The 11,425-nt window shown below is 31.9% G+C and overlaps 1 protein-coding gene across 2 annotated transcripts; it reads right to left on the reverse strand.

The window, feature by feature from the left end:
- Window positions 1–231: 231 nt before the first annotated feature.
- LOC107921005 (putative cyclin-B3-1) lies at window positions 232–8,177 on the reverse strand. Of its 2 annotated transcripts, none has more exons than XM_041074595.1 (23): window positions 8,012–8,177; window positions 7,816–7,849; window positions 7,677–7,728; window positions 7,511–7,568; window positions 7,376–7,424; window positions 7,180–7,273; window positions 7,060–7,089; window positions 6,458–6,515; window positions 5,804–5,858; window positions 5,632–5,719; window positions 5,494–5,523; window positions 5,374–5,398; window positions 5,151–5,181; window positions 4,933–5,026; window positions 4,121–4,175; window positions 3,689–3,919; window positions 3,489–3,608; window positions 2,262–2,351; window positions 1,972–2,133; window positions 1,814–1,873; window positions 1,181–1,279; window positions 789–967; window positions 232–704 (listed from the first exon to the last, which is right to left on the reverse strand). In XM_041074595.1, exons 1-23 carry the CDS (start codon window positions 8,030–8,032, stop codon window positions 572–574), a joined length of 1,848 nt encoding a protein of 615 aa, XP_040930529.1. In that variant the 5' UTR covers window positions 8,033–8,177; the 3' UTR covers window positions 232–571. The 2 variants fall into 2 exon arrangements, with proteins under 2 accessions (XP_040930529.1, XP_016706344.1); XM_016850855.2 differs by having other exon boundaries at window positions 3,689–3,976.
- Between the last annotated feature and the right edge of the window lie 3,248 nt (window positions 8,178–11,425).

Consider the following 11,425-nt stretch of genomic DNA (forward strand, 5'->3'; position numbering starts at 1 on the left):
ATCATTATATTTTATATTTGAATCATTAATTCATTTCACTTATTATACCTTGTCAAAAATCCAAACAAATTATTCAGTGTTTGTCTTAAATCTTGTTACTATTCAAATTTTGATTTCCATTGAATTTTCCATTTTGGGGGGTCTTGTTAGATATTAGAGAATAACGATTAACGGAAAGATAAGAGATTAGAAAATAAAGATCAACGAAAAGACAAGATTAGAGAAAGATGATGAAAAAGAACAAATGAATATTTATAGCCCCTTCACATTCTTTACATGGGATAAGATAAATGTTGTAAGTATAAGTTAATTAAGTAATTAGTGGGCAAGAAAGTGGAGCTAATTCAAGGCGATCAAGTACAAACCCATGATCCATCATTACATTTAACTCATCTATCTCAAACTCAAAAGGAGGAAACAATACCTCCAATACAATCAACACGCTTACAACTACAACACAACTCCAATTAACATGAAAGCTTCCGGACTATTTTCTGTGTTACATATCACATTTCACTTTTATATTTACTTACATGCTAAAATTGAACTCATTCAACTAAAATCATCAAGTTCAAGGAAGCCTACCCAAGGGTGTAATCATTGCAACTTGACTGAGTTCATGGCTCGTGTACTTCTCAAATGTCACCTTCAATTGCCCTGATCTGGCAGCTCTTTGGAATCTTAATATCATTTCCGCACACTCCCTGCCCACAATCAGGCAACAAGTAAAGATACGCTACTAAGCAAAACTAACAAATAATAATAACAAGACTTTAAAAGAGATGTGCCTGATTTCTGATGCATCATAGCGTGTGTGTCTGCAAAGCAACGGGGTCCAAGAAGGAGACATTTGCAGGGTACATCGAGCAACATAGATAGCTGATGCACATAGCAAGGAAGGCTTGAACTTCAAAGCTTCATATTCGACCAAGCACAGCTCAATAAGGTAGAAGGCTAGATGTTCAAGCTGAAATTAATGTCCAACCAACCAAACTTTTAAACAAGACAGTAAAGAATACCTAATATCCAAATAGAAATTTAATCAACTATCCCAAAATATCAAATCACTGATCCCACTACGAGTAGAAGCTGCCTACTTTTCTTCTCAATTTTGTAATGAGAATTCCAGGTCTTATCAAATAGTTGATTCAGCAGTGACATTTGAAAAGATACCACGTACCTTGGTGTCTGACTGAGAAGCCTTTATAAACCTCAACATGAAGACATAGGGAGTAGGCACATTTAGGCGAAACTTCAACTCTTTAAGGACAAGCTTCTCCTGAAATTCAAGTTAATTATATATCGTTAAGAATAATAAAGGCAAACACATATAGAAGGTTGCACATCACCGGACAATGCATCCAGTTTAATCCTTAAAAATAGAAATACACAAAGCAGATAGAATCCTAGTTCAGACACCAAGTGCAAGTATCCTAGTTAGGACAAAGTTATACGGTCTGTTTTATATTTTACAAGTTTGATGGTAAGCTTTGTGATTGCAATCTTTATAATTATCTACGCTATTTTAGGGTATTTAGATTATTTTATATTTATTCATTATCTTACTTTACAAGATAAGGCTTTAGGGTTATAGATGGTATTTTATATTTTATTAGGGTACTTTTGGGTTAAGTTATAAATACATATGCTATTTTAGCTTCAATGTGACTTTGATTTTGGAATGATTGAGATTCCAGAATATCTGAGTTTTTGGATTAGTTGCCCTACACGAATTTTCCTCGTAAAATAAATGTAGAAACCATGACTGTTTCTCCAGAGTTTAAACTGCATTCTGTCAAAAGAAAATGCATACCATTTTGAGCACTTGTTCCGTAGTATAAGCCTCAGCTGATATACTGATTAAATCTTTCACCTGTAAAGGATGAAACACACAATTAAATAAGCAAAAGGACTGAAATTCAAAAAAGAATTATACAAGATACCATGCAAAGTTGACTCATCAATATTTACCCTAGGATGCCAAAAATCCTCATATTTTGATGCCAGCAAAAGTGTAGTAAGACCAACCAGCTGCATCTCATTCTTCTTTATTTGGACCTCTGAGAGATATCGATCCAACAAAGTGACCATGAGATAAAGCGTTTCTTGCATTAAATCAAATTTGAGGTGCACCTGTTGCGAGAGTGACAAGGTAAAGAGTAACTAAAATAAGCAAGGTAGATCTTAGATAATTTACATAAGGAGAACACTATGAACAAAAGGTGCATTAAAGCCATGTGAAAAAATCAGAAAAATTATACCTCAATCAGCCAGTTGATCAGTATGCCTCTCATATGAGGCGTAATATCTTTTTGTATTGACATATAATTTTCCAGAGATGGATTCAACACCTGCATTTTTATGAGTTCAGTATAAGCAAATTATCTGACTAGTTACCTAAGTATTGCTGCTATAACATAAGCAAACAATTCGCCATCAAGATAAGTAGTTATATTGTCATTTCATCATTTGACAACATTGGTGTTTGATGCACACAGATATAGTACAGAAACAAGTCAACATCTAAGGATAAAACAAAACTATAACATGAGTAATGGGTCAGTAGGAAGCAGGAAATTACAACCTAAAAAAAATCTATGCTTTTATTTATTATTTCAACATTGGTCATGTTACTATTTCTTCTACGAAGCCAGTCCTTTATAAGATGGTTTTGTGTTAGATCTCCATTAGCTCATCATTAGATGAAGCCCCTTATAACTCATTTGATAGTATGTAATGTAAATATTAAAGGAGAAGAATTCCCATGGTCTGCCTTCTCTATGTTTAAAAAGGATCACAATTGCACTACATGAAGTAGTGGTGAGCAAAACTTAATTCAATTCTAAAAAAGAAAAAAAAAATCGAATTTTGAGTTGATCGAATCGAGTTATTCCAGTAAACGCAAATCAGTAATTCATGTTTCGAGCTCGAATCAAGTTAAATTTTACAAATCAAATAATTCATATAACAAAAATTGATCCAAAATGAGCAAATTGATCTCTCAACAAAAAAAAAATCAAAATAATTTTCAAATTTTCAAAATAATTTTTAAAATTATAATAATTTAAAAAAAAATTCTAAAGAATATATAAAGAAAGTTAAAAATTTTCTAAAATAATAATTTTGAGAACCTAAATAAGTTAATTAATGATTCAAGTATCTTAATTTTTTTTTTCTTTATTTTCCTTTGAAAAAGTTTTCAAATATATATGGTTTCAAATTTATGCCCTCTAACTTAGAATTAGTTATAGTATAACAAGATTTTAATTTGACATGTTTAATTTTTTAATTTACCTTGAACAATTTCACTCGATTCGATTTGACTCAATTTCTTTTCACTAAATTCGAAAAAACTTCAAATCGAGTTAGGATGATGAAATAGGACCCGTCAATTCGATTGGATCAAACACTCACCCCTAACATGAAGCCTAGAACAAAGACCATAAGCCAAAAATGTTTCTAGAAAGAGAAGCCTAACAAACAAATACCTCAGTAGTCCAATAGTACTGATAAATTTCATCAACATATTGAGCAACTTCCAATGGATTGTCATCTTTATCAATGCCAGGTAGCTTTTCTTCTTCTTTGGCTCCATTTCCCTCTAATAGCTGCAAAATACTTCCAATATTCATTTAACTTCTCAAGGAAAAGGCTGAAACATTAATATAGATTGTAGCAGGACCAAAACCTTTGATCTTGTCATCAATAAGGATGTATAAGATCTCCTACGTTTGGCTTTCTTTCTAGTAAGGATATCAGGCATGTTGATGCTAGCATCACTATTGCCATTAGACATAAGATCCTTTTGGCTAGCTTCACTGGAAATTGCTGCTACATTATTCGCTGGAAGAGTACATTCTATGTCTTTCTTGGATGAGATTGCAGCAACAGATGCTTGTTTTTTCAAACCTGAAGAACACTTCGATTTTGACGCTCTTTGAGCATTAGAAGGCCTGAGTGCAGTCTTAACACTTGGCTGAGCAATGAATGACAAAAAAAACTTATGAAGGACACAAATACAGCATCGGTTGCCAGTAAGCATTAAGCAAATCAGAAAAAATAAGGCAATATCATTAAAATATAGAGAAAACTAATTGAAAGACAATAGCATGTCATATACCTTGAAAGATCTTGGCAATATACGAGCAGCTGAATTGGATCCACTTTTAGTAGCCCTAGTTCCAAATTTTAAGCTAATAATCAGAATACTCATATGCAATGAAATTTGCTTACTATTAGAAAGAACATGCTATATAAACCCGCAAAACTTCAATATGGATCTATAATATATGCCAGTAAACTTTCAAGCAGATCTATAATCTATCTTTTTGTTTTATAACAAAATCCCTCATGGTGCCCAGCAAAAAAAAAGAAGCGGTTAGTTGCCAGTTTAATTAAAAGTGAATAAATTCCCATTCAGTATGAGCATGTAGAAAAAGAAAATATTGACGTAGAGGTGGACATTGCAGATAAATTCTAAAATGCTAAAAGACTTCCTAGAATTAATTCACATGCTTTGTAAAAGATAGACACCAAAGGAAAACTGATTCAGGAGATAAAATAGTGAATCAATATGACAAAGGTAAAGACTGTCAAGGCATTTTTCAATAAATTGCAAACTTTACAGTGGCTCGTCTAGACTTCAAATTCTTGGTGGTAAATTTATACTTTATTGTAGGAGACTGAAAAAGCATTTCACTTCTGTCCCTGTTTAAGACCTTATTACAATGTTTAGAAAAAGGGCTGGATAACCAGTTAGACCTCCAGTTCTTGGACCAGCCAGTTCATCAAAAAATAATTTATCTTATTAAAATTTTTGCTTGAATTGACCGGTAGTGTAAATGGGTAATTCCTTATGTTATTTATTACAACAAAAATAATCTAAGTTCAGCAGGGTAAAGAACCAGAATGAAATCAGAGACTCGTGCTTACATCATTACAAAGCTATCACTCCCTCTATTCCTTGAAAGATGGTTCTTTCCATAGCTTGCTTGATGTGAAGCACTCTCACAGACTTTAGCCTTACCTGAAACCCCCAAAATGGGGACAAAAAAGGGGGAGAATAGACAGGAGAAAAATGCCATCTTAGTGAAAGCAAGTCTGGGCACTGCACTTCTGGAGATTTAAGGAAAATAGATCATGCGTCTTACTTGTATTTCTACTAGCTTCTGTAGCTTTGTCCTACATGGAAAAGGGGAAATATATAGGCAATAAATAAATAAAAGATAAAAAGGCAGATGCAACAAGATCAGCAAGATAATATCATGAGAAAAGGGAATAACACTATCTTCATTTTCATTTCTTTCTTTTTTCGTTGGCAGAAAATGAAATAAATATGTTCAATATTGCGTAACTTGGAAGGGCCTGGTTCACCTTCTTCAACACCGGTAAAGACTTCCTTTAAGATGAAAAGGAAATAAAAGCATACATCAGTGGCAGATATTATATGCATTCTTTTAATCAATTACTCCAGTGACGCTTAAATTCACAAACCTTGAGGGTGGAAGTGGATTCTTGGTTGTCCTGAAATGAAGTGAGAAAAACTTGATCAGATAATTTCAAAACAGCAGTCATACTAGCAGGTTTTATCCTGCACCCCAAACAGAAATTGAGCTCAATTTAACATTGTACCTGCTGGTGGCAAGAACAGATTTACGATCTGAATTCTTGGTTGTAACACTTTGGACACTCAAGGAAGTCTTCACATCTTTATTACTTTCTGTTCTCAGAAAGCAAAACTTGCTTATTTGTTGTTTTACTGGTGAACGTTACCAAAACAACTTTATAAATAATAGCAGGCTACCTGTCTTTGAAGTATGAACAACAGCACCTTGATTTAGATGGTCCCTCTCTTTTCCCTATTTTAAAAAATTTTGTGAAATAGATTTAAGTCCTTCCTAACTCCATGATAACACAAACAAAAGGTGATGACATCAAGAGAGCTACAAAGGAGGCTTATTGCAAACCTAATAATACTTTGATTATAGTGGAAAATCAAATGAATATATCAAAACTACATAATGAATTTCTTTCAGTAATTGTGGTCTGTATTATCAAGTGAAATTAAGATGCCATAAATATGGATAAAACACTCAAATTTAGCAGTTTGAAAGTCCTAAACTTCAGCCAAGAACTTACTAAAGTTTAAACTCAACACTACAATAAATGTTACATCATACAACTTTTCATTGGTTATTCCCAATCAACAATTTCTAATGATTGATTGTTCATGACAATCAGAGTATCACTTCTACCTTACTACTTTGGTGATATAACATAAATATGATATCAACAGTACACATGCCATTAGGACTAGGAATTAGGATAGTTCCAGAACTGATTTACCAAGATCTTAGTTATTAGTTTTCACACTTTAAATGACTTGTATGTTTGAGGGGCTGTAGGGGCAGGAGAAAAAGTAAAAAAGAGCTTTGAACTTTTAATCTAGTACTTGTACCTTGAAAGATCTCCTGGATGAGACATTAGCAGTTTTTGCAGCCGAAGCCACTGAAACCCTGCAAATAAATTACTTCACATATTTGAACTATAGTCTAAAAAACAATAAACGAATTAACATACAAATATCCATCTAGGGCTATCATCTTCTTCAGTAGAATTTTGTAAAATTTGGCCCCATGTTCATTTTGGATAAATGGAGCACTTTCTTCATTCAATAACAAAGCAGAGACAGACAGGGACAGTCAGGGAGGGGAAGTTAATGCATGTCATTGAAATGTTATTGATAAAATAGGTCATAGACAGAAACAGAATCAAACACAAAGCGACAATTAGGCACAAAAAGTACACTAGTTCAAAGTTGAAACATGTCTAGACTAAAAATTAGAAATTTTTCTTTAAAAAAAAAAAAAGATAAAGAAGAAAGACAAAGAAGAAGAAAGATTGGCACTGAACAAAATTTCCATAAATTTATTCATAACCCCCCCCCAAAAAAAAAAATCAATGGGCGAAATTGATAAGGGTCTATTGTGTCCTCAAATCTTGGCAATGCATCATATCCACAGCCAAATAAGACACAATGACAACAATTAGATTTCATACCGTTCCAACAAGGCACTTCTCTCATTCTTCCTGCGTTACAAAAAGGGCAGCAATGACAACTAGTTAGGCCATTTCCAGAAAGAGCTAACAATTCAAAAGCATTATAACTGTGGCACTCACATTGATTTAGAGCCATCATAAACTTTCGTGGAAGAAACAAAAGAAGTAAGGTTGCTAAGATCTGACAGTGCCTTTCTTTGAACTATTTTATTTTCTGAAAAGTGAGCGTATAAAGAACTGTAAAAAAAAGCTCTCAATGGCATAGAATGGAGATACTGATTATGACAAATTTGTTGCAGATGCAGCTGAAGCTTACCAGAACTATCGCGCTTGCCTTTAATCTTGGTCATGTTCTTCAAAGAGCCCTTTAAATTACATTTGGAAGTTAAACATGAATATAAATAAATAAATAATGCTTTATTATGAGAATCAATAAAAAAAAGGTAATAACCTTTGAATCGATTGCAGTAGTTAAAACGGCTGCTTTGCTACCTACTACTGGTTTCGTCCTAAAAAAGAAAATGTAAAAGAAAACCAGTTCGTCAAACTATCAAATTATTCTTTATTTAAAAAAAAATCAGACGATGCTCTAATCGAAGCAAGGGCAGCAAACTTACATGGTAGATGCTTCAATTTTTGGATTTTCATTTTGGGAATAAATTTTCAAACCTTTTACACAAATAAGAAAAGAATATAACGAATCTAAAAGAATATATATAATTACTGAATATAGAAAATAGGAATAGATAGAATTACAACGACTGGAGCTAAGTTGATCTCCTGTTTTCCCCTGGAAAAAATGAGAGAATATACTGATAAATAAATAAAAACTGAAACCCTAACTCAAATTTAAAGGGGAAAAATAATTATTAAAAAGATAATGAGAAACAGCACAATTTTCCTTATGAATTAAGAAGCATTATTCTTAATGAAAAAGAAGGGGAAAAAATACCTTGAGCTTGAGAGATGCCATTTTGATGGATCTTTCTTGACTTGTTTTTCTTCTGAGAGGAAGAAAGAAAAGTTAACCGTTTGCTTATGTTGAATTGAAAAGTGGTGTATCCCGCCTCTCTTTCCTCTCTTTTGTCTTTCAAATTGTTTCAAAATTTGAGATCATTTAGGCCCATGTGATGTGATTCTGTTTATACAAGATCTGGCGGGCTGGGCTCAAGTTCAAATGAGGATTTTTTAATGCTTCCGGGCCAACCTTTTTCTTCTGAATAAATGATACTCATAATTACTTAATTATGAAAAGTTATAATTTAGTCACTTAATTATTTAAATTTAGTTATTTAAGCCACCTTTTGTTAATTTGTTAAAAGGCATCAACCTGGGTCAGTAAGCTACTATTCCTCAAATATATTCAGGTAAGCTATATCCTTAGTCACACAATTATTAGTAATTTCTTTTGTTTTTGGGTCACTCATCTATAACTAAAACATCAATTTGGTACTTTTAATAATTCTTTTCATGATAAATGCAAAAAAAAAATTAAATAGAGTTTAAAATTCATAATTTATTTTTAAAAATTATAAAATTATTAATTTTAATTATGCAAAAAATATTAAAAATTCTAAAAAAAAATTCTTAAAATCTCATTATTCAGTTGCAGGACTTTTCCATTGTATGATTACTTTTTTGTTTTCACCTTTTTGATAAATAAAGTAAATTTTAGTTTTTTTTCTACTTGTGTTTTCATTTATAATCTTCATTTCAAAAGCAAAAGATAATCAATAGCGTAATTTTTGTTTTTCGCTTCATGGATCATCATCATTGTAGCTTTCCATCATATTATTATTACTATTATGCCAAGAACATTTAAGAACTCACCTAGATTGAGAAGAATGCCTTTGTAGAAGGGAAAATGACATGAATAACCTTTTTATTTTAGGGTTTGTTCTAACTTAGTATCTATGTTTTTAAAATGTTCACTTTTTGCACTTGAAGTTTTATTTCACTTATCAATTTATACCTAATCAAACATAGCGTATTGACCAATGGTATGACGAGATGTGACGCTTTAGTAAGGGAGTTAAAAGGACTTAAAATCATTATTTCAAATCTTTTTATACCAAAAATAAATAAATAAATATATATAATCATTAAATAAGAAAATTATAAAAAAATCCATTATTTTACTTTCATAAAAAAAACTAATAACACATTAATCAATGAACGTGTAATATTGAATTTTTCTTTTTAAATGTGGGGTATTGATCTTAAATTTATATTTTAACAATAGAGAGGATGGAAGAAAGAATTGGATCATTAATTATCAAATTTAAGGATTTTGCATTTATGGCTAAAAGTAATTAAAAGCATTAGTTGTTATACACTTTCATTAGACCTGATCATAGGTCGGGCCATCTGGCATAGCCCGAATGTCCGCTCGAAATGTGGGAGGGTTTGAGCTAAAATATAGGCCCGAAAAATGGGCTTAAACAAAAAAAATAAGGTTCATTTAAAAAATGGGTCGGGCCTCAAGTAAAGCATATTTGGCCTGGCTTCCCGATTAACTAAAGGAAAAAAATTTGCTCTTTTTTTTGTTTTTAAATGTTATTTTCTTGTTGTTTTCTCATTATTTTGCTACCATTTTACTATTACGTTGCTACTATTTTGTTGTTATTGTTTGGATATTGTATAAAACTTATGTTATTGTTAATTTTGTTATTATTTTAAAGGCATTTGTTAATTTTGTTATTATTTTAGAGGCATTTGCTTGTTCAATTGCATTTATCTTAGAATTATTTAAGTTTACATATTTTTTAAAATATATTTTCAATTTTTTGAGAAAAATTTATTTTGATGTTTTTAGTATTGTTGATGTATTATATATATTTACAAATTATATAAAAATTAATACGAGTGGACTGGGTCGGGCCCGAGTTTTAGCATTTTTATTCGGGTCAGGCTTGGGCAAAATTTTAGGCTCATTTTTTGGACTGGGCTTGGCCCGGGCCTAGTTAATGGGCCTAAATTTTTAGTTGAGCTTTAACATCCATCATGTTCAGTGGTTTTTTTCCACCCGTCGACAATACCAAAGTGCTCCCCTCCTCCTTTTCCTCCTCTCTTTTTTTGTTGGAGTAGATCGCCATGAATTTCTCAAAATCAACACGAAACTTCAAACCAAAGTGCGAGAGGAAAACAAATCGAACCACTATTAGATCATGTAACGCCCCCACGCCCGAAACCATCACCGGAGTCGAGCTTGAGGGGTTACCAAACATAATTTATCAATTTAAGAACTTCAAATCATTTGTTTCTACATTCACAGCTTTCTAGCTACTCGCGCCACAGTTACAAGAAAAATCATATCTCGAGTTACGAAACTCGAAATCAAGATCCGTAAATTTTCCCTGAATCTAGACTCATATATCTATTTACTAATTTTTTTCTAGAATTTTTTATTGGGCCAATTAGTACAGTTTATTAATTAAAGTATCCCCTATTTTAGGGTTCGACTACTCTGACCTCTGTGTATTACGAATCAGATATATCTCTATACAAAATTTCAACGACTATGAGATTTGTTTCCATTAAAACTAGACTCAATAAGGAATCTGTACATATAAATAACAACTTCTAATTATTTTAGTAAAATTTATTATGAATTTTTAAAGTCAGAACAGGGGATCCAGAAATCACTCTGGCCCTGTTTCGCAAAAGTTTAAATATCTCATAAAATATAATTTATATTCCTGTTTTGTTCAATCCATATGAAAATAGACTCATTAAGCTTCAATTTCATAACTTACTCATCATTTAGTTATATTTATACTATTTTTAGTGATTTTTCAAATTTATGTCATTGCTGCAGCAATATTCTGTTTTAAGGCAAGTTTCATCTTTCCATGAATTTTTATGAACTAGATAACCTGTTAAACTTCCATGATATCAAACATGATCTAAATTAGCCATCACCATGACTTATCAATATCAAACATTTTCTCAACCAAACATGGCCATATCATAAAATTATTTACACAAAATAGGTATATTGCTATACATGCCATACTTAAGTAGTTGTACAAGCCATTTACCAAGATAAAAGTCCTTTGGATAGTGTGATCGAACTTTCGACTTGTCCCGATTCCTAAGCCGGCTTGTTCAAAACTACAGTGAATGAAAAGGAAGGAGTAAGCATAAATGCTTAGTAAGTTCATATGTAAATAACAAGTAACATAACAATACAAATATACCAAACAACTTTAGCATGGTACCACCAAAACATATATCACATCTTTAAACATCATTCATCATCTTACCACCTTATCGTTGTTGTATCTATTTTCAACCCGAGGGTTAAGAACATACCTGTCCAAAGTGTCCATTTCACAACACTTACCCAAAACGTCACTTATATCTT

Source organism: Gossypium hirsutum, chromosome A08 (genome assembly GCF_007990345.1).
Source record: "Gossypium hirsutum isolate 1008001.06 chromosome A08, Gossypium_hirsutum_v2.1, whole genome shotgun sequence".
In the NCBI taxonomy this organism is placed as follows: Eukaryota; Viridiplantae; Streptophyta; class Magnoliopsida; order Malvales; family Malvaceae; genus Gossypium; species Gossypium hirsutum.

Coding starts and splice junctions, on each gene's coding strand:
- LOC107921005 (XM_016850855.2), bottom strand. CDS start 8,032: ATGGCATCTCTCAAGCTCAAG. Junction 5,720..5,803: donor TGTTCATACTTCAAAGACAG/GTAGCCTGCTAT, acceptor TTCTGAGAACAG/AAAGTAATAAAGATGTGAAG. Junction 4,176..4,932: donor AGTGATAGCTTTGTAATGAT/GTAAGCACGAGT, acceptor ATTTGGAACTAG/GGCTACTAAAAGTGGATCCA.